General features: G+C 39.6%; 1 protein-coding gene across 11 annotated transcripts in view; it reads left to right on the forward strand.

Moving 5' to 3' along the window:
• Window positions 1-22,527, forward strand: part of stxbp5l (syntaxin binding protein 5L) — a 114,706-nt gene that overhangs the window by 74,478 nt on the left and 17,701 nt on the right. For 4 of the 11 annotated variants that reach the window (XM_068572076.1, XM_068572077.1, XM_068572080.1 and 1 more), the window contains exons 9-21: window positions 1,919-1,994; window positions 2,473-2,627; window positions 3,063-3,135; window positions 4,102-4,249; window positions 4,788-4,855; window positions 5,266-5,306; window positions 5,792-6,006; window positions 6,299-6,474; window positions 7,152-7,277; window positions 9,796-9,947; window positions 12,380-12,448; window positions 13,681-13,746; window positions 18,639-18,743. In XM_068572076.1, the coding sequence (XP_068428177.1) occupies window positions 1,919-1,994; window positions 2,473-2,627; window positions 3,063-3,135; window positions 4,102-4,249; window positions 4,788-4,855; window positions 5,266-5,306; window positions 5,792-6,006; window positions 6,299-6,474; window positions 7,152-7,277; window positions 9,796-9,947; window positions 12,380-12,448; window positions 13,681-13,746; window positions 18,639-18,743 (1,470 nt within the window). The remainder of the gene's footprint in view (window positions 1-1,918; window positions 1,995-2,472; window positions 2,628-3,062; window positions 3,136-4,101; window positions 4,250-4,787; window positions 4,856-5,265; window positions 5,307-5,791; window positions 6,007-6,298; window positions 6,475-7,151; window positions 7,278-9,795; window positions 9,948-12,379; window positions 12,449-13,680; window positions 13,747-18,638; window positions 18,744-22,527) is intronic. The other 7 variants (XM_068572081.1, XM_068572083.1, XM_068572085.1 and 4 more) reach the window with 3 other exon arrangements.

Consider the following 22,527-nt stretch of genomic DNA (forward strand, 5'->3'; position numbering starts at 1 on the left):
TGCTATTACACATGGCAAGAGTGAAAGGAACAGGAAGGAACACGACAGAGAGCGAGAAATGACATGGAAGTGTATAAAAAAGAATATAAGTAAACATGTCATCTCCTGAGAAGGACACAGTCTCCTTCTATTCTAGTAGAGAATGAATGAACTTGTTCTGTTCCAAGATGGATAAATGAAGTGATTCCGGCGCTGTAAGCCAATCATCACACCATCACTTCTGTGGTAATTTGCCATCTTTTTCAAACGCCTGAGTGTTCACAATGACTTTGTATCACCACGATTGCTTTGATTTCTGGATGCAGCTGTCGCCAAACTCGGACGGATTTGATGTGTCATTAATCAGAAGGCATGTTTTCTTTGGTAAAACTACTACATTAAAGTTTTATTATTTATTTATCAAGGTGACAAATTACTTTACATTGCGTGGAACATTTAAAATATGTAGCTGTAGTACATATTTAGATGGTAAATGCAGTACAGATGCATGTCACGAGAATTATTAAAGATATGTTTTATTGTTTGTTCAATCATGTTATGCATGATGTAGTTGCTATCATGTATATAATAGTTGTATTTCATTTCATGTTCCTTTTTGTAAGTCTTACAATGATAGAAGTATTATTTTTTTCATGTTTTCTTCATTTCTTCAGACAGGCTTTTGTTCAGCGCATACGCACATGAGGTAAAACCCACAGCTTCACTGACTTCCAGCAGAGAGGTGTCCTCTTTATATCAAAAGCATGATTATGATTGTGTTTTTTGGAGCAACTGAAAAATAACTCTTTGTAATGTGCTCTGGTAATGGTCTGTCGTTCCCCAAAAAGAACCATTAGAAAGACAGTGCGCAATAATCAGAAAATGAAGTGTAAAGTAGGAACAAAAAAGAGCTTTTTAACTTCAAAGTAAAACTCTTTTGATGGAACTGTGCCATGTTCAGTTTAATAAAGATACGTATTAGTCACTATACTTACACGATATTTAGACCTGTGGAGGAAAAAGTTTGTACGTGTTGCATTTGTCCATTGAATGAAGCAGCTGAAGGATGTTATGCTGAATAGAATAATTATGGAGAAAGAGATGAACAAAACATACAGTTGTTCTGCTAACAATAACAACATTTCCATACACATGTTTTAATCGGCAGCCATAGAGCCCTCTTGCCACGGGCCGTGCACATCCCATGCCAGTAATGTTTCCCTCCAGGACGCTTTCTATTGCTCCTTTTGTAAAAGTTATAAAGAACTGGGCACAGTCATCTTGCCTTCTTAAGGTTCCAAAAGAAATACATCAGCTTTTTATTTCACCAGGATGGATATGTATGATGAATACATCAGGTTGCTTGTGAGCACAACTCCAAAGAAGATTGTTGATTTCCTCTCTATAAATACCGTCTTGTTGTTTTGAATCGGGCCGATGATGGCAACGTCCTCTGCAAAGTTCACAATAGAGCATATCTTCATGTTTGGGGTCGCTGTTGTGGGTGTACAGTGTGAATGGGAAGGGGCTGAGTACACAACCCTGGGGGGCTTCGGTGTTCATCACTAACGTAGGAGGCGTGGCTTCCAATTTGACTCCCGTGGGGTCTGTTTGTGAAGAAGTCTAATAACCGGTTGCAGAGTGAGGGACTCAAGCCTCGAGCGCAACATTTACCAGTCGGTTTCATGATTGTGAGATTGTGTTGAGTGCAGAGCTGACATCAGCAAGTACTATTCTGATGTGTACAGTAAATGTTGTTATATTTATCTTGTTCATTGTATATTGTGTCGGTATATAAGTGCAAAGAGCTACGTGAAACCAGAGTCAAATTCCATGTATGTCTAAACAAACATGGTCAATAAAGCTAATGATGATTCTGATGTGGTGTTGCATTGAAATTGAAATGTTATTCATTATTTTGCTTTTTCCTATAATTAAGGAAAGATACAGAAGGATGGGAGAAAGGAGTCATGTAAACCTATACTCAAAGTGGAGTACAAGACCACGAGAAACAGGTGCGTGTTTTTTAAGTCACTAATTTGATCCAGATTGCCTGAAGTGCCTAATTTCACTCAATTATGATTTGTATACAGTCGCAAGGAGAGTTATCCTGTGGTGGTTATTTCACCATGTAGTGAATTAGCAAGAAGGTTACCAATGACACCCCAGTTGGTGCTAATCAAAAGCAAAACATTATATTATTAATATAGCCCCTTAACATGTGTTTATGGGTAACTAATGAATTTAATTGTAATACATTAAAAGTATTCTAATTTATATTGAAGAAATGCCAAACAATATATTTTATTTATACACACATATTTATTGCATTCACTCTTTGCTTCACTCATGTATTATAATTGTTCAGTGGTTGTACGCAAGTGGCTTATAAGTAGATTGTAAACCCTGTGTCTAGTATTATCTATCTATCAAATGGTTTAACTATTTAATTTATTGATTTATTAATGTACTACTCATCTCCTTCCACAACAGCGAGCCTTTTGTTATCTTCTCTGGGGGTCTTTCCTATGACAAGGCAGGGCGGAGGCCAACGTTAACCATTATGCATGGCAAGGCCATCACTGTGCTGGAGATGGACTACCCTATTGTAGAGTTCATGGCCCTCTGCGAGACTCCATACAACAACGGTAAGTGCAAACAAAGACAATGACAAGAGCAATGTCACATATTTTCTTCTTTCAGCTCAGTAGTTTTTAAGGTTTTGAATGAATAAATACACAAACCAAGACGAAAAAAAGTTGAAGAAAGGTGAGGTGAATCTTTTATTTGCAATGAATAAACTGGGCCTACATTGTGCATCAAAATATCATATTTTGATTAAAAAAACATGTGCTTCAAAGTCTTGAAAAAATCCTCTGTCCATCTGCAAAATTAAATATAATCTCGCCACTTTTATGTGCTGAAAGTTGAATATTTTTCAGAAATTGAGGATTACGTAAATCTCATTAATGCAAAACTCAGAAAAGTTCAAATATTGATCACATTATTTTTTACGTGTGGTTAAAACTGATCTTAATATGGATTAAGCATTATCCTCTTCAGTTTGGCTTTGTATCTTACAGAGGTCCAGGAGCCTTACGCAGTGGTGGTGCTCTTGGAAAAGGACTTAATCGTGGTGGATCTGACACAGAGCAAGTATGTTTTACACATATTAAAACACATCTTAGTCACAGTGAAGCCGCATGTGAATTCCATCATCACATGACAACTTCTGATGTTAGAAGGTATCACCTGACACCGCATCAGGGGAATGCACTTCTTCGCTTATACCTTTCATCTATAAGGGAAATCCAGTTACAGTCAATAACAAAATGAAAGAGTTAAAGATCTAACCAGTGCCACTCAAATCTATTCTTCAGGGAGAATCTTTGATAAAAGAGGACTCTCAGACGTGCTGCCACTCCAGTTAAATTAACTTATCACTATTGAAAAATATATGTTAAAAAATGCCGATGTGGTGCAGTTGTGACAGATTAACACTGAAGGCCTGTGATACATTCGAATAGCAGCAAGACACATAACTTAGATCTAGAGAGTGAGGAGGAGGATTTAAATGAAGTTGCCCTAATTAGGTTACCTAATTTAAAATGTTAGATAAAAACATCTCATAATGGCTTAATGTTAGGTTTTTCTTTTTTTAACTTGTCAACATAAATGAGTCAGAAGTCTGCACCTAGATTGTCTTATAGCTGATATACATTTTGTATCTTCACATTCATATTTATCAAGTTTACTGATCAAACAATAATTACCATGTGTTATGTAATTACTGTATTTGGTACAAAATTGTGGACGTATTTTTATGCAAAAACATGGCAGTGCTATATTTACCTCATCTGTAGTCTGATTATATGCAATAATGAGAGGCAGAGTATAGATAAGACATTTTAGTAATGCTGACCCTGTAATTCATTTCTAGTTGTTGTCTAATTTTTCAAGATGGATAAAGTGAGCAACTTTAATGGATTTTTTACAGACTTCCTTCAGTGAACAGATCAATGATCTCCTTGTTGTTATTTCGTGATTAATTCCCCTTTACCTTTCTGCGCATTTTGACAAAGTGGCATAAACTATACCATATCATATCCACGTATCTGGCAGCTTCCCAGTCTTTGAGAATCCTTACCCCATGGACATCCATGAGTCTCCAGTTACCTGCACAGCCTATTTTGCTGACTGTCCGCCCGACATCATCCCCATCCTCTACTCGATAGGAGCCAAACACAAGAAGACTGGCTACAGCCAAAAGGTAGGAGAGGGAAAATATAAGCTACTGTTTGTCTCTTTCTCCTTTCATTCTGGTTTGGTAGTTCATTCTAATTGATGTGTGTTTGACCAAGAGCAAATTCAAATAAAATCTAAACATATTTTCAGTAATGGTTTCAGATTGATTGATTTGTATATGTTGTTGACAGATGCTGTAAAAAAGTTAGTGGTGCTTATATAATGGTGTACCTCTGCACGTCACAGCTCTGGTCTCTCAAGGTTACTGCAATGTGAATGATCTTCACAATTTATGGAAATTAAATCAGTCTGACTAAATAATTGCTGCTATGAACTTGAAGCAAATTATGGGTTATCAACATATGAGTCATTTTAATTAGAACAGATTTGTATTTGAAGATGAAAGAATGTGTTGGACACTCAAGAAAAAAAAAATCCAGAACATGATTATTCTGTGTTTTCGAATATAATGAACGCTTATGAACTGGACCCAGTGGGAGAAAAGCAATTGATGATGTGATAGAGTTGTTAAAATAATCAACACTTGTCTGTAACCATGACAGGAGTGGCCAGTCGCCGGAGGAACGTGGACGTTGGGCTCCCACACCTACCCAGAGATCATCGTCACAGGGTATGTCAGCAATATCAACAGCAAATATTTAGTCGGTACAAGTTCTTATAAGTCCAAACGCATGACAACTATGAGCCCAAGCTGAGATCTGAGAGAAAGATACTGTAATCACAACTACAAGTGGAACTACAGTATATGTTTGTCCCCTCTAACATCATGACAGGATCGGCCCAGCACGGGGCCTTACTGATGTTTATTGGTTTTGAAGCTTGTGCACTGGGTGGTTTCGGCTTCTAGGCAACACTAGAATCCGGCAGAGAGTAACATTTACAATCATACACGACCCAATTTTTAAGATTTAAGATGGCTATAACATTTATTACAGTTGAAAATGTGTAGCATTAAAGCTGCTGCTGCAAAAAAACACAAACTTTTGCCCAATGGACAAACAATTCTTTCTCTTTGTTCAGACATGCTGACGGATCAATAAAGTTTTGGGACGCATCTGCAAGTAAGTCCACTCTCTAAGCTTCACTGTCTTCCTGAGCTTTACTGAACTCAGGCTTTTGTTACACAGCTTGCTCCAATAAATAATATTTCTTTCATCATTCTTTCTTGCTCAACATTTTGTCATTTTTCTTTTTTTTATATATATATATATATATATATATATATATATATATATATATATATATATATATATATTGGTATCTTTTTCAATGTATTATAAAGAAAACTCCCATCTAGGGTCAAAACCAACAGTGACTTTGTTTTTTCCTGTGTAGCCACAGTCTGAAAACGTATCCATTTGTACCACACACAAGTCCACTGCCATCGAAAAGCACTAGACCCACAGCATGTCGTTGCACTCGGCTACATATTATCTCATTATATATGTGCTTCCATCCCTGGCAATGTCAGCCGTATGTGCGTTGCATTTGCAGTGTGTTTTCCACTAACAATATTTTCACCAAACTTCACTATTTCTCCACCCAGTCACACTGCAGATGTTGTACAAGCTAAAGACCTCAAAAGCCTTTGAGAAGCCAAAGCCAGCTGAAGGCAGGGCAGCCGAGTTGGTGGAGGAAGACCCCTTTGCTGTTCAAATGGTCAGCTGGTGCCCCCAGAGTCGCATCTTCTGTGTGGTTGGCATCTCAGCGCACATCATTCTGTACCGCTTCAGCAAATATGATGCCAACACTCAGATAGTGGTGAGTGAGATGAGAATCCAGGTAAATGAAAATATATATGTGCATTACAAGGAATGTAAGTAAGGTTAAATGTAATTCTCACAAACTCCTTCTCTAAAATCTTGAGTGTCTTATGTTACAAACTCAACTTTCTTTTAGTTTTACAGAGAGGTCTTCAAATGTAAATTCTGAAAATGTCTATCCACCCAACATTGTCAGGAATCGAAACACAAATTCAGTGGATGTAGTTCACTGTAGTATTCACATTGTTACAGGATTAAATATAGTTTTTTGGTGTCCGTGTCATCTTCAGTCACTAGAGGTGCGCCTACAATGTGAGGCGGAGGATGTCATCTCTCCGTCTGATAATGAAAACAATCCCTGCTTCTCGGAGTCCGGCTCCCACTCGCCTCAAACCCACCAGCAACACCCAGCTAGCCCCGGCAGCGGCACGCCTGAGGGTAACAAAGACAGCATCCCCTGCATTAAGTAAGATTTCCTCACACACATCATCATTTCCATGCAAGAAATAACAACAATTGTCTCTTTTAACAAATCATTTCGTCTTGCTGTGTGCCCTAAATTGTTTATTAGAAATAACAGTAATGTACAATTATTGGCATATTGGCTAAACAAGTAGCTTGTGATGAAGATCGCCGGTTTTCTTCACGAGATAGACACTCAAATATGGAACAGTAGAACAATGACCCTAATCTATCAAGAAATATATTGTCATTATGATAAATGATAAGATCCAGCTCACAGTAAAGTACACACTGGACATGAATGCTCCTCTGTTGAGTTTCATAAACAAAAATGTGTTAATCTAAACTGATGACGCCTCATTGTTTGTAATAAAGTGTCCTTTCTAATGTGTTAGGGGATGAGGTAAGTGCTGTGATTAGCTTGTTAAAGCCCTTTAACAAGCTAAAGCCCTACAGTGGCAGGATCCATCGTTTGACATTGTAATGTGATGACATTGTAGCTTTACCATCTTCAACATATATGATGCTATGTGAACATTTCTAGTAGATGTGTCCATCAATCTGCATTTTTCACTGCATTTGTATTGCTTTTAGTTATTTATTTACACTTTTCCAGTGAATTATTTTTGACTAAACGCTGTATATGTATTACACAGCACCTTTCTTTATGTCTTTTTTTAGGGTGAAGGACCGGATGGTTCGGGTCCCTCCTGGCTACCAGGCAGAGCTGGTCATCCAGCTGCTGTCGGTAGATGGAGAACCTCCACAACAGATCACCAGCCTGGACATCAACTCTGCCTATGGGCTGTAAGTCTCTTGATGCATGGCAATCTCTCTGTCTGCTGGTCAAAGTGTCCATCTGCATGACTTTTTGTCTATCTAGATTAGGAATATGGGAAAGGCCTTCAGGATTCAGGACAGACAGATAGTTTAGAGGATTTTGCACAAACTGATTAAAAGCTTCTGAAGTATTTTATCATTGTCATGTCTCAACTTCACATGATTCTTTAGCTTTATCTTAATGTCATAACAGCTTAATTGGATGTAAAGCAGATAGTAGAAACATCACAAGGATTACAACTAAAAACCACATGTTTTTTAATTGTTGAATGTAAATGAATGGTTTACACAATAGCACTAACCCATGGATATGGTTCAAATATTTGGTTTGTATAACCAGTATAGTTATGGTTAGTACCGCTGCTTTTATTTCCTGCAGTTGTTGTGCTTTGAGCACACAGTAAGAACAGCATTTAAATCTTTCCGGGTAACAAGGTTTCAGACTTCTTCACATCATACATACACTTGTCAGACAGCCAGTCAGAAAAAAAAGCCATATCTTGAGTGGCCATATATGTAAAAAGAATTAAAGAGAGGAGAGGTTGAGGTGTTGACCACTGTCCAGTGATTAGCAGTTATCAGCGGCAGTAGAAACAAGATACATGGAAGGTGTAATATGCCAGACTGTCATGTGAATGTGTGTGTAATTGTGTCATTGCACATGCAGGGAGAGCAGTGCACACCTAAAGATGAATTGGTTATGTTTGTGTTTTTTTATTTATAAATAATAGTAAGGGCCTAATGAAGAGTTTGGGCTTAAAAGCATTTGGATAATAGGATGTAGGATCGAGGACTATGGATTTCCTTATTCAGCACCACTTTTGCTGACAGTATAGTTCCGTCAATACTAAAATTGGTGTGTTCACACAAACCAACCAAAACATTCATTGAGCTTTCATCAATGCATTGGTGTATGTATGCAGTCAGAACTGAGCCTCCACGAGTGGGCTGAACCATTGCTGTCACTTCTATCTATCTCACATTTGAGATAACATTTAATTATAATACTTTGTAAAGTGCCTGATGTTGATTTGGCAACTGTTGACAGTTCGTGCTGAGAGGAGTTGATTGACTTCCTGAGCCCTGAGTGCTTAAAGAACACTTCTGTGGTTTTGTTGTGAATAGAAGTTCTGCTGCCGGAAACCAATAAAATCACAGCTCTTTTAAAAAATATCTGTATCGGTCAAGGCAAGGCTGTCATTTGTCTCTCTCCTGTGTAGCTATTCACAGCTTGAAAAGAATTGCAGAAATTGATTTATTTGACTTCCTTCTTTTTTGCTCTAAACTTTGTCTGAAAAACACACACACACACACACTGACATTAAGATTCTGGTTTCTTTTTACATTACAACACACAGTGAACATTACACGAAGGCTCCACCAGAAGAATATCACTACCCCAATAATGTCTTTACTTTAGTAAAGGCACCACAAAGACATACGTTGAGCTCCTTTGGTCACATTTATGTCACACATGTATATGCCAAAGGATAAGTTCACTGTTGTGTAGTTTAAATATATCAGTATTGCTGTTTGCTGACTGAATTCCCTTTGGCCATTATACAATTTTGAGTAGTGGTAGATTTGTATAAACACACAAATAACAGACTGTAAAAAGCTTTTTTTTCTTCACCGCCATTTTTCCTCAGCTGGTAAACCTTTAGCTTTGATCTATGAATGTCGTGGAACTCCATCTCTTTTTTGCTGTTTGTGTATTAAGGCTCAAACTGTGTTTCTTTTGCACCCTCATCCAGCGAACGGGCTGGATGAGGGTGGTGATTGACCACTGCCACCTTTCCACTTAGTGGTGTGTTCTGAGTGATGGGTTCTTAAATGCGTAATTATGCTTGTGGTATTGACATTGCCGTTCACATAGACCACATGACACACAGCCCTTCCAAACACTCGGTAAAATGCTCTCAATCAGAGACAACGCTGCTGCAGTCACAACCCAAACCATCACACTATGTGACAGTAATATAAAGTGAACCAGACATCTGCATGGTGGACGCAGGAGAGCAATAAATGACCGTGCGATGACAAGCTTGAGTGCTTTTTTTTTTTGCTTCACTTATTTGAGCATTTTCTTCTGCTCGGTTGAAAACAAACACACATAGAACTATTATCCTGTGTACGTCTATTAATTCAGGTCAATGCCAGATCAACTGGAACATCTTTAGCCAAAAAGTTCCACTTGTTCAGTTAAACCCGGCGCTCTCAAGCAGCAAGTGTCAATGGAGCTCATGTGGAATCTGGTATTGCTATTCAACAGCAGCAGCACTCGCAATGTGAGATAAAGACAGTCATTACACCAAAATGCCAAAGTTAATTTGACAGTGTTTGATAGAGCTACATGAAGCGCCTTTTAATGTCAGTGAGAATAACCTGGTGAAATACATCTGCCAACAGTGTAAATGCAAACGTCTGTCTGTGTGTGTCCGTGCATGTGCACGTGCCTCCTTGCCGTGTTTGTGTGTGTGTCCAGTTTGGCGTTTGGGAACTGTAATGGCCTTGCAGTGGTGGACTACTTGCAGAAAACCATCCTTCTGTGTATGTCGACACTGGATCTGTACGGAGCTGCCGACCCGTACCAACGCCTTACCCGCTCCCCCCGCAGGAACAGACAGTCCACCTCAGGTAACGCACGCACGCACGCACGCACGCACGCACGCACACACACACACACCACACACACCACACACACACGCACCTCTGGGATCTTGCCCATACACACATGCATGAATACAACCAACACTCACGGTGTAGCAACACAATAATGTCAATAATGTTGTTGGTACATCCAGACTATCGTCTTTGTTCTCTTCACCTGTCCTCCCTCTATCTCTGCTGGTGTTCCTTCTTCCTGTTTCTTCTGTCTCCTTCCTCTCTTTTGCTTTTTCTTTCTAAGGTTAGACTGATCTATCAGGGGAATGTGATTTATCTGAAATCTATGGTGCAGGTATATATTTATTCTATATATATATAACTTTGATAGGGGCCTATGGCTACTTTAACTTTTAAATACTTTTTTCTGATAACACAGTTCTTACCAACTGTTTTGCATGCAGGACCTTTACTTTGTGTGGTATTGTTGGGTTCAACTTAAGTAAATTATGTAAATGACTGAATACTGCTTATAGACTATAGAAGAGTACGACATTACAGTGTATTAGGGGCCATTTTGCATCCAGAATATGTTTACTTTTGATACTAACTATATTGTGGTAAGTCCTTTACTTGAGTGAAAGTTTGCATTGAACTGAGTACTTGTAACAAAGCTTATACTGTAAATAAAGCTGTATAAAAAGCATATATCCTGAGAGAAAAACATCTCTGGTAATATTTGTTAGTATTAGGCGAAAGTTCACATGAAAAGGATCAAATGATCTATTTGTACAGAATATACCACATCAACAAAAATACCAAAATTCAAAAACGGTATCAGTCCAACCTTACTTCTTCACTCTCTTTGCTCTGTTTCTCTCACACAATAACATACAAAGACAAAAAACACACCTGCCCATCTCAGTATGCCTGTCACAGATCTGCACTTTGATATGAAGTGCATGTTAGCAGGCTGCGTGTCATTCCACGTCGGCATTACTATGCATGTTGTCATTTGTTTTCTTCTGTCCTTTCTGTTTTTAGTCCTGCTTGAGCATAGATCTGTATTCAAAAGCCACAGAGGTCTCCTTGTACTTCCTGACCCCTGCCTCCCTTTTTCTCTGCTACTGATCTTAGCTGGTGGTCTCTGAAGGCTCTTATTTATACTTAATATGACGATATCCAGCCCAGAAAGTATTTACTAATGCACACGCTGCGCCTCTCTTATTTGACACTATAGGAGCCTTTAGATTTCAAGGCATAGCAGCTTTGGTGTTTAATATTCGAGAAGTCTAAGGTCCTTGAGCAAACAACTAAAGTACTGAGCTCTCTTATTGCATAATAAGTTTAGCTGAGAATGTTTTACAGGTATTCAGGATTTGTGTGAGTGGAGGGATGACGTTCAGCTTTAGAACCAATTTTCTTCATTTGCTGAGGCAAAAGTGCTTTTATTGACTACCATAGCACTCATAGTTCTAAACTTACACTTTTCTGACCACCTCTGTGTTGAGTCTTCAAAATCAATTTGGAGATGGAAGGAAAAATAACGATGGCAACGGTGCCCTTTTTCTGTACCCCAGGTGGTGGTGTTATGATCCCAAGCACTTTCTATGCTGGAGTTGATATCATGCTGAAGAGAAAAAACATTGCCAAAAGGCCACTCGCCTCTTCTCTTTTTGTAGTGTTCCAACTTTTTAGAACAAAGTTTTCTGTCCTTCCTACAACATTTTTGGCTGTCGTCGTCACACACGTGTGTATACTATATATATATGTAAATCAAACTTAGTGTATTCATTTCATAAAACCGTTTTTGGTGTGTTTCTCCAGTTATAGTGTGATGATGCATTATTGAAACCATGTTAGGACAGAAGGTCTACAGCAATAAGAATATCAACGCTAAATGCAATGTAAAGCAATTACTTGATGCAACAAGAGATTTACGTTTATGGTGTTTCGTAAGTAATGATTTGTCGTCTGCTAGCCAAATAGTTTAGTTCTTGTGCAAATGGCCGATTACTTCAGCGTCCCAGTGGCGCGTATATCTTGTCTGTCCTCCCGACACTAACTCGGTTGCTGCTTGCTCTCACTTTCTTTTCCTCTCTAAGCCTGTGTGTTCTTCTCTCTCCCCCTTCCCTCCTTTGTCCTCCCCTCCCTTCCCGCCGTCCCAACCATTCCTTCATTGCATCTATCCTTTTTTTTTCTAAATTTACGGTCACTCTCTTTCCTAACTCTTCCCTTTGTTTCCTCCTCTCCTTTTCCTCTGTCCGACCCTACTTATATACCTTTTACTCTTTCCAAACATGAACATCCTCTCTCTTATCTCTCCTCGCCCTGAATCTCTACTTACACTTCTCACTCTTTATTCCTGCTCACCAATCTTCCCACTACTCCTTCCTTCCCTCTCCCCCACCCACCTTTTGGTGACTCTGTGGTTGCTGGTGTGGGCATGTGGGCCTGCCTGACAGAGGTTTGCATGCGCGGCCTGTCTAACTTTTATTCAGATTCAAAGAAAAGGATTCGTACATCCTATCAGAGTAAGTCGGGCCTTCATAAAGGCTGGGGGACTCTGTGTTTGTGTGCGGCGGGTGGGGGTTGGGGTGGAGGTGGTGGTGTGGGTGGGCAGGTGTGATGTGGACTAAAAGCAAAAGGACAAACCACAGAGATGATTGGGACGAAAGAGGTTGTTTCGTATCTATATTTTACCATATAAAACAGAACTGCCCTCTTCCAGTCATGTCCAATGGTATAACTTTTGCAGAGAGCCACTCCTTTAAGTCTGTCAAGTAAGGGCAGTTATGAATTTTATATAATCTATGTGATGTATATTTTAACTGAAGCGTAAACGGGGTGAATAAAGCCTTGTTACCACTGAGCCTAGTTATACTAAAATATGTGCTTTGGGTTGATTATTACCAAGGAATTCTTAATTTTATACTACAATGCAGATTTAATTAGTCTCCCTTTTGGTGTCTCCAATCATTTAAAAAAAACAGTGCAACTGATTGAAGGGAATTTGCATTAAGAAGTTTTGCTGCAAACTTTCACTGAAGATAAATAATAAAATTAATCAAAATGTTTTGAACTGTGACGACTCAGTGAGGCTGTTAATGAAGCACTAATAAGTGTGGCTTAAGCCCCTTACATTTGTAGTCAGACTAAAAGGAACAAGAATTAGAAATTTCAACATTTGCGGTGGTTTCTAAAAAGGAACTACGGGTAACTTCTGATTCTGGCCTCGTGCTTGGTGCATGTGATCAGATTTGATCAGATCACGATCAAATCTGTATTTGTTCTGTTTTGTATTTTGATTGTATATGACACATATTCTCATGAGATCTGCACTACTCACAGGCATTGACTAATTATTGTCATGTTTAGATTTTAATGTAATCTGGTTTGAAATGAAAACATATAAGTATAGATTGGCTCCATTGAACAGATTGTAGTGCAGGTCACATCAGGTTTCAGCCACTCTGCTCCTAGAAGACAAACATAAATCCTAAGAAACATTCACGGGGGACAGGTCAATCGCAAATAAATTTCTTCACAAACAGTTATTTGATTCTGCAAATTGATTATATAGTTTATTAGCGATGATACGCCAAAAAGATTCAATACTTGCACTTCAAGCTGTTTCCTGGGGATCTGCGTGGCTGACGCTGAAGTTGACGTTTATTAAATCCATACAATGGACACGATGAGAATAATCTCACAGATTGTCTGTCTTCTACTTTTTCTTCCTCTCGGCTGCCATTGGCTGCGGCAGGCCTTACTGAACTCTCTGACAACCAGCAGTCCATTGACATGGAGAGAAGCAAGTCGCCCACCTCAGGTAACCTGCTGACACACACACCCCCCACTAAGTCCACCTTCCCTGTATGGAAATGTGTTTGGTGAATGGCACTTTGAAGCTTTGCTGGGATGCCATTGTCTGTTAATGTGAGCTATACTTACAGTATGCAGTATGCAGCCTGTGGACACTTCACCCATCACCAGCGCACCTGATGACAATGGCAGCTGTTTTAAATGGAAAGTCATGTTTGGGGTCGTCGAATGGAGGACGCATCACATTTAAAGTTTTGCAAAAGTGCAAGATGTGCTGGAAATCCCTCCCCTGGAGTGATTGTTGTGGTTGATGAGAGAATGTAATGCATTTATCAGACAGTTTGATTGCATTGTACTGTAGCCAATATGATGCATTGTGTCACTTACCGTTGTTTTTCCCTTATTCCAATGTTGTTCAATGATTTTACAAAGGTAAGCCAGCGAGAAGACAACATTTTTCATTTGCTCTGCCTCTTTGACTTTCTTGCTTGTCCAGCTCTGCTTCTTTTGGACCGAGTAGTAATGTTGAGAAGGACATGGGATGGCAGGAAGTATCCAGCAGCTTGTGTTTCGAGAGATGGAGAGGAAACGATGAAGAAAGCATAGGAAGGGCGAAAGAGTGCAGGGATGATGACCCGCACTTTATAACATGTGGCAGTAACTAGATCAGAACAGGTCTCACGTCTGGTCAATTATTTATTTGTATCATCCATAATTTATAATAGAAACCTCCTGTGTACTGCATTTGCTGGCATGTTAGTGTGTAGCAGTATTTGACTTGCATTAAATGCTACAGCATGTATAATGAAAGAGACATGCCTCTGTAGAGGGGAAAGGCATTATGAAGCCATTCATATTTGTAGTTAATGTTAAATCTGTCACCTTTTTTAAGGTTTTATGATCACAGTTTGGATGTAATGAGGAGGTTTTGAACTATGAGATTGTTTGAAGTATGTTGAGGTTGTGTGTTTGGAGATAAAATATATAAAAGTGTGATTGCGAAGAAATAAACTAAAATGCATAATGGAGGTCGAGAGAGATGAGAACATTTGCTGGGAGGAACTTCTGTATCTATTGTGGGAAAACATAGTCTCAGCAAATTCACAACTTAAAAGTTAACTGGAGAAAGTGTGTAAATCTGTGACGCTGCCAAGCAGACATGCTGTGTCCTCTGGGCTCGTTGTGCTTTTTAAGGCTGTAGCTCCCAAAGGATTAACATGAAATCAACTAAATGTATTGGCTACATTTCTCATATGCAACAGATAATAATATACTAATTACGAGCTGATTTATAGAGAGAGAAAAAACACTTCTGCAGCGTTCTCTCAATATATAACCGGCAAAATGAATGAAAAGAACTTTTCAATATCAGCACCAGCGCAGGCCTGTGCCATAGTTCTGTCATTCTCTGTGACATCCCTTTCTCGAGTTTGCCTCGAAGGCAACATTGGTGCTTTGTAGATGGTTTTCAAAGAAAAGAAGAACAATTTAACAATATCTTTTTGAACTTCCAGAAATAGCACTCCATCTGTAAAATCTGCCAACAGACAGAGAGAATAATTCGAAACTTGGAAACTCTCTGCAATTATGTAATCCAAGTTCTGAGAAATATAATCCCAGGGGACAGATGGAGGATGTTTGGGAATTCAAAATATGATGTCTTTGAACTAGGCAGAGATGCGCTGATACAGTGTTTTTCTCATAAACAAGAATGGACCACCGCTGATCTTTGGGTAATAAGACATCATTAGCCCGTGATGAATTCCCCCTGAGGAGTGTGTGTCAAGGTATCAAGGAGAACCCCTCACTGTGAAGCGGTTCTGGGCATGTGCAACTAGGTTGAGACCCTGAGGCAGATATTGAACACGCTGGAGGGATTATGTATATTCCTTGTGGCCTGTAAACGCCTCAGGTTGACCCAGAAAGACCTGAAAGATGTGGCTGGAAGCGTAAGTGAAGCACGTCTGGGTTGCTCCGCTTTGCTCGCCGCCATCACAACCCCAACCCATTTAAAACCGCTGAAAGTAAATGGATCGATGAACCGAGATATAAATGGCGCCAACCTTTGCTTAGTGTGATGTAAACACAGAACCTGGTTGTGTTGCAGAAAATATGCATGCATAGCACATATTGAAGCACCTTGTTGCACAGTAACATAAAAAATACAATTTCATTGCATTCGGACGAGGCGAATAATATGATTTAAGAACAACTCAGTAACATCAGAAATCACTCCCTTGGATCATGCGGTTTTGGGCTTTTAAAACCTGCGGTTTGTGATGGAGGACAAGCAAGTGAGCAGTGTTGTTATGTTTCCTTAAAGGCATATTTCATCATCAAGCTAAATCAAGCTAAAAGTATTTTCTATTAATCAACTGCACTTCTATGGTTTTGATCAATATTGTTAAGGATACATCATTTGTTGTCTCAACCTCAAGCTTGTCTTTTTCAAAGCGAGCCTCATAAGGAGAGCATGAGAACAGAATAACAAAACCAGGACAAGATGTTCTTTGCCGTCTTGCAGCATTGTGATGTGGACTAGGTCGTGGTCATTTTGTGCCATTTCAGGCTTGTCATTCGCTAATTAGAGAGATAGAAGAAAGAAAGAATTATGGAGAGCTGGATGAAAGGATGGGGACAGACACAGCATGACACCGTGTGATCAACTGTCTGATGCACTTACCCAGAGGAAGGGGAAAAAGGCAGATGAGCTGTTCTGTTTGGCTGCGTACAGTTTCTGAATAATCTGCAATCAAGGAGGAAATGTTAACAATGGTTAATAGCAGTGCGAATGAACGTAAAAAAAAAAGATCTTCAATATTAATGCAATAGTGATATAGACTACATTTAAACTCGTTATGACTGGAGACAGATGAGGAAGAACACTTGCGCTCTGCTTGATAGGCAAAGAACTCCCGGTTTGTTTCCTCCTTCTGAATATCAACTTCCACCTTTCTCTCAGGCCATTAGAGGCTGCCTTGCTGTTTCTGGCACATCTTGTATGCCGTGTCTTCTCAAGGCCATATGCAGACTGTGGACAGCTTATTAAGGAAGCCAGCCATCGTCCTAATTCACCTCGTGTGTCAATAACTGCAGGCGTCTATCTCTCCTCGCCTTCACACATCGTTCCATCTCTCTTTTACCTGACCCTTTTCCTGTCTTCCTTTTGTCATTAGGCACAGTAATTGGCCCTCTCCTGCCTGAAGGCTGTCTCCCTCCACATCCTTACCATTGTCTTCTCTCTTTTTTTATGTCCTGAGGTCTGTTGTTTTGGTTTTGGGTTATGCGTTACATTTCCTTTGGGAATGTTATGGCATGTGTGGCTGTAGCAAAGTTGACTTGACCAGGCTCAGTTGTAAGATGGACTAACAAGCTGAGAGGCCGTGACGCCAGTGATCGGTGACTGACCCGGCGGGGTATTTTTAGCAGTGAGCATGTCGGGGGAGAAAAGGAGGAGGTGAAACTTTACAGTGTGTCAAACTGGTAGCACCTGCTCAGCTCCATGCAACTCAAGAAGGCTTGAGAAAACTTTGAAATAAGTCGACCAACATTTTTTTCAACTCAACTACTTTTTAATCAAACAAACTAAAATATATGCTTTGTTGTTATACATAAACAAAATAGGTATGATGGAAATTGAAGGGGTACAATATTGTTCATGACAAGCCTAAATGTGTTCAAATGTAATAAAGTTACACAAGCTTTATAATGCAAGTCATTTTAAGGTGCAACAATGTTTAGACTATTGCCAAAACTAGGAATAACGTAACATCTAATTGAAGCTTTTTCTGGTTGCAAATTTTGAAATAATCACCCAGTAAGATAATTACAATCTATTGTCTACATTACAGCTTATGTCCAGCCATGCTATATTTTTGAAATGAATCACTACATTTGTAGAGGCACCGCCCAATTCATGGGCTTCTATACTTAATGACACACATTTACTGTGTTTTTTTTTTTTAACAAGACTGGCAAGAGAGGTTTGGAAAGGAACAGGGTGGTTGTTCCAGAGAAACTACATCACTTTGAGGATGTCACTACCATCAGCACGCTTGATGATTATTATTGTGTAAACTTAAGACGCGAAGAACACAGTCACAACGAACCAGTTTGTTTTGCACAAAACTAAGTATGGAAAAAGGAGCGCCAAGTGGCTCACTAGGTAGAGTAAACGCTCTATCCTTTCTGTAGCAGCCGAGGTTCCAGTTTGAGCCCTTGGCTGCATGTACAGGTACAAGAAAAAGAAAGACAATCAACACAGTGCTGTTCGGTTTAACAAAGTTAGCGCTCTTATTTGAGTTTCTGTTTTGATCATGGCTGATGACCCGGCATCCAACAATTGTCTTTGTCAAGTCACAGGTATTTGACAGTAACATGTTTAATGATGGGTTTTATTGATTAGTTGTCTGTTTGAAATATGTGCATTGAAATTGTTTAAAAGCCTTGATGGACCGTTGAAGAAGAGGTTGTGGATGTTTGAAGGTAAAAAGAAATGCTTTGAGGCAGGTGTATAAAGCTGGAGGACTGACTGCCTGTTGCTGGTGTTAAACTCACTGAAATACTTGACTAGCAATTGTGGTGTTTTAGTATTCATAGTATTTGTTGTAGTAGTAGTAGTAGTAGTAGTAGTAGTAGTAGTAGTAGCAGTAGTAGTAGTAGTAGTAGTAGTAGTAGTGCTGTGGTTGTTTGTGATTATCATAGCTGTTGATATTTAAACTTTTGCTGGAAGAATAGTGTGGTCCTTAACCTTACTAACCCTTTTGTTTTCATAACCTCTCAACTGTTTTCCTTCCTGTTACCTGCAAGTCTCTCTTTTCGCCAGTTGGCCCATTGTGTTTGTCTCTCGCCTGTTGCCCTGAAAAGTCTATGTCTGCTCTGTTGGATCTCCTATTCCAGTTCATTACCCAACCTCCCTTCACAATGACCCACGCATCCTGCCAGAGCCTGTGGCCAGTCTGAGAGCCAGCCACTGCAGTCCAGTCTTTTACTTGCTGGACAATGGTAAGAGGAGGGATGTCTCATAGATCTCAGCCTCTTCATGGACATCTGCTTGTGTTTTTATTGTATGGTAGTACTGCAACAGTGGGGCGGGGCGGTTATTGGGTTATTTTTGGACAGGTGGGTCGTTTGATGTTGCACCTTGCATGCTAACTCTGCTTCCACACTGTGAGCAACACAATTAGAGGCACATTAAAACCACACAGAACTACAATAAAGTATGATAGTCAGTGAATGTCAAGAGTAAAGCAGATTCTTTTTTAGCGTTACTGTTTCTGCGTGTGTCATCAAGAAATGATCTCGATAGCAGGTGTAACATTACATTCAAAGCTACACTGTTTTAACACAACTTGACTTTGAAAGGTTTAGGATACATCTGTCATGTGAAATTATAAAACAAGAAAGAAAAAATACAGTAGGGTGCGCGGCAGGTAAAAGGGTGGCGACTCATACTAGTTGGTTAAAGGTTAGCAGTGTCAAGCGCTGTAGTGAAAATGGGCTTGGGCAATCCAAATTAGGGAGGGGGGGGGAGCAAGGAATCTATGTCTCACCAAATAACTATGAATATTTCAACACATCTAATTGTTCATGATCAAAATGTTGTAATTGCAGTTCACAACACAAATGCATTCAAACCATCTTGCGCAATGATAGGTCACAGCAGAGTGACCCATCAACCAAGTTGCTTGCAGTGTAAACAAGCTAACAGGGCCTGTGTTTCTAGGACTAGACTGTCTGTCGCTGTCAATGTGTTCCATGCCTTTGTGTGACTGCTGGTGTTGCATTAGCTCTCTGCTCCAGCTGCTGGGGGGTAGACATCGTGGTGTTTGTTTTATGTGCCGAATCTGGTCTTTGAACTTGGATCGTCATTGGGCAACACTGCGAGGCAGGTGGGCCTGGGAAGAAGAAGAAGGGGTTCCTTCCCAGCCGGGTGCTTCTCCTCACTCGTCATTGCCTCTAGTGTTTCATTCTCTGTGACGTCAAATCATTGTGCCCCCTTCACTGGAATCGCACATCTTTGTTACTAAAAGGCTACGCGCTACTACTACCACTACTGCAGCGCTCTGAATCTCTCTCATCGTGTCTTCCTGACTTCCTCAATATGTCATCTCATCTAACATTCACTGTCTCCTCTCTAACTAACTGCATGGTGCCCATTGTGTGGCCAGCTGCTGTGCTAATAAATATGACCTCAGCTTGCTTTGTACATTTATTAGTGGTGTGGCCTGATGAAGTCCAAAATTAGCCCCATTTGTGACCTCAGCATTCTGTACATTACTATTATTCGATCACGTGAAGTTCCCTCCACACCTCAAGGGAAAAATCTAAACATTAGATTTAGCCATGTTGGCTGCGTGTCTGTCTGCGGGCCCGGCGGGTTAACCACTTTGGTCCAGACATAAATATTTAAGTAATTATCGGATGTATAGTGCAGACATTAATGTTTCCTGTCGGATTTGGTTACTGACTTTGGTTGATGCCCTGACTTTTAATCTAGCGCCACCATGAGGTTTTCATTCTTTTTTTTAATATTTTGTTATATATCTTGACAGCTCGTCGATGGAAAATTTTAGCACGCTAACAACTTAGTTCATGAAACATTATACCTGCTAGTCCTGCACGGCCAGACCTATCTCTGCAGTGCTGTGTCAGAACAAAAGATAGGTCTGGCTTCACACGTTGCCATTCTGTAATATATTGGGTGGCGCTAAGCACAGGATGCAGTGACAGTGCCTTGCAAAAAAATAGCACAGATAGCTGAAGGGGAAAAGAATGCCACGTGATACACGGCCAATGGCTGACATAGTTACAGTCTACACCCGGTGAGTCAGACGATATAGCTGTTCATCAGCTGCTTGTCAGTATTGGCACTGTGATGAGTACTTGGTACGCTAAAGTTGACATTTAGCTCAGAGCATCGTCTCACAGAGCTGCTTGCATGTAAATTCTTAGCGTTCTTTTCCTCTTATTCTAACCGTGGTTTCCTGTTCAAAGGCAGTGATCTCACTGGCATCTGCTGTCTTCCAAGAATAGTACAATTGTTGCCTGTGGAGAAATTTAACATTTAAATCCAATACATCTCAGGCTTGTGTAGTGGAGAGGAAAAGCAGAGCAAAGTTGCACAGACTGTGGAAATATTGGATTTAAACGTTTTTACCTCGGGCAAAGAATGTATCATTTCTGATTCATTGTAGGATTCTGTGGGATCACAAACACACATTTTCAAGGTGCAACACACTGCTGAATACATGACTAAAAATAGAAAGTCCCAAGGTTTGCATAAACAATTCTATGTAACCAGATCACAGAGTAACACACAAACTGCTGAGGTCACAAATGGGGCAAGTCGGACATAAAGTGATGTCATACAGGTGTCTCATGTTGTCGCATAAAGATAACAACAACAAGAAACCAGCTTGGAGTAAAATGTTCTTCGGCTATGAAAAGAAAGCACATGAATGATAGAAAATAATAGTACTAATCAGCATATATTTAATAAAGTTAAGTTCAGGAAGCATGTGGCAAAAAGCTGCGAAAACCAACGGTAATTAATGTTTGGTTGGTTATTGTTCATATTCACAATAAACAACCCCTCGGCTCCTCAGATAAATCCCACACATTAATTTTGATTAAATTACATTTCATGAAGCGTAAATGAAGCCATTGGGCTATTAAACAGAGGAGCATCTGTGTGTAGCAGGTTTATTATGAGATCATTTTCTCTGTCATTGTATCTCCAACACTGCACATTTTATATAGTTGCAGCAGCATCTGGTCATTGTATTCTATTGTGAAAGCACAAACACACACACAAACACACACACACACACACACACACGCAGAGCTCATATATTATCTCATTTGCCACACTAATCAGAAAGGCTCTATTTGTTCCAGGAAAAATGGAAACAGAAACGTATATTGATTGAAAAATTCAATTAGCGCACCATAACCCCCCAATTTCCCCTGCCATGAAGAAAATGTGTTCTTCCTCGCAATGACCTTTGATATTGAGCAGCCTACATAATCACATAACATTACAGTAGATTCAAAAGAAAAAGTCTACCGTTTCCTCCCGGAGGCTCCATGTCCTTTGCTGTACTTATTTCCTTCTTTGGCAGAAAGATTGAAATCTTGAGTCAATATTCTTTGATTTTCCAATTCTAAAGTCAGTGGTCAGAACTTTAAATATTGTAAATTCATGAACATGCCGTTTTCCTCGTGGTCATGAATGTATAAATCTCCACGTAATCACCATCCTGTCTCCTCCACACTGTACACAAAGAAACAATTAATTATTGCCTTCTTTTTGATTGGAAAACTGACTCATACCATCTCAAGTTTGACCTTTGCAGTTCTCTGCAAAATGCTTGCAAAATGTTGTTTTAAAGAAGTTATTTTATTGCCCTCAGTGTCTGACTGTGATTTTTGTATTGACACCCTGTGGTGTCACCCTGTTTATTTGTGCTTCCATGTCAGACATCCCAGGCCTTAGAAAAACAATTTCACAGCGTCATTCAATCTGAACAAATATTTTGGGCAAAAGTGAAATATTTAATTTAAGAACTTTGTCAGGGTTAGTCAGATTTGAGATATGTGCAGAGAACAGGACTCACATTTGACATTCAGACTAAATTAAATATGTTATTTTACCTTTTTACAACCCAACAGTAATTATAATTGTACTGTTTACAGCCATGAGGTGTAAAAAAAAAATTAAAAAAATGCTCAGAATGTGAATAACTTGGATTGTTAAATTGGCCAAATATAGGTATATTGGTCTTGT

The sequence above is a fragment of the Clinocottus analis genome, unplaced genomic scaffold, assembly GCF_023055335.1.
Source record: "Clinocottus analis isolate CAN_PGR_092001 unplaced genomic scaffold, fCliAna1.0.p SCAF_12, whole genome shotgun sequence".
NCBI lineage: Eukaryota > Metazoa > Chordata > Actinopteri > Perciformes > Cottidae > Clinocottus > Clinocottus analis.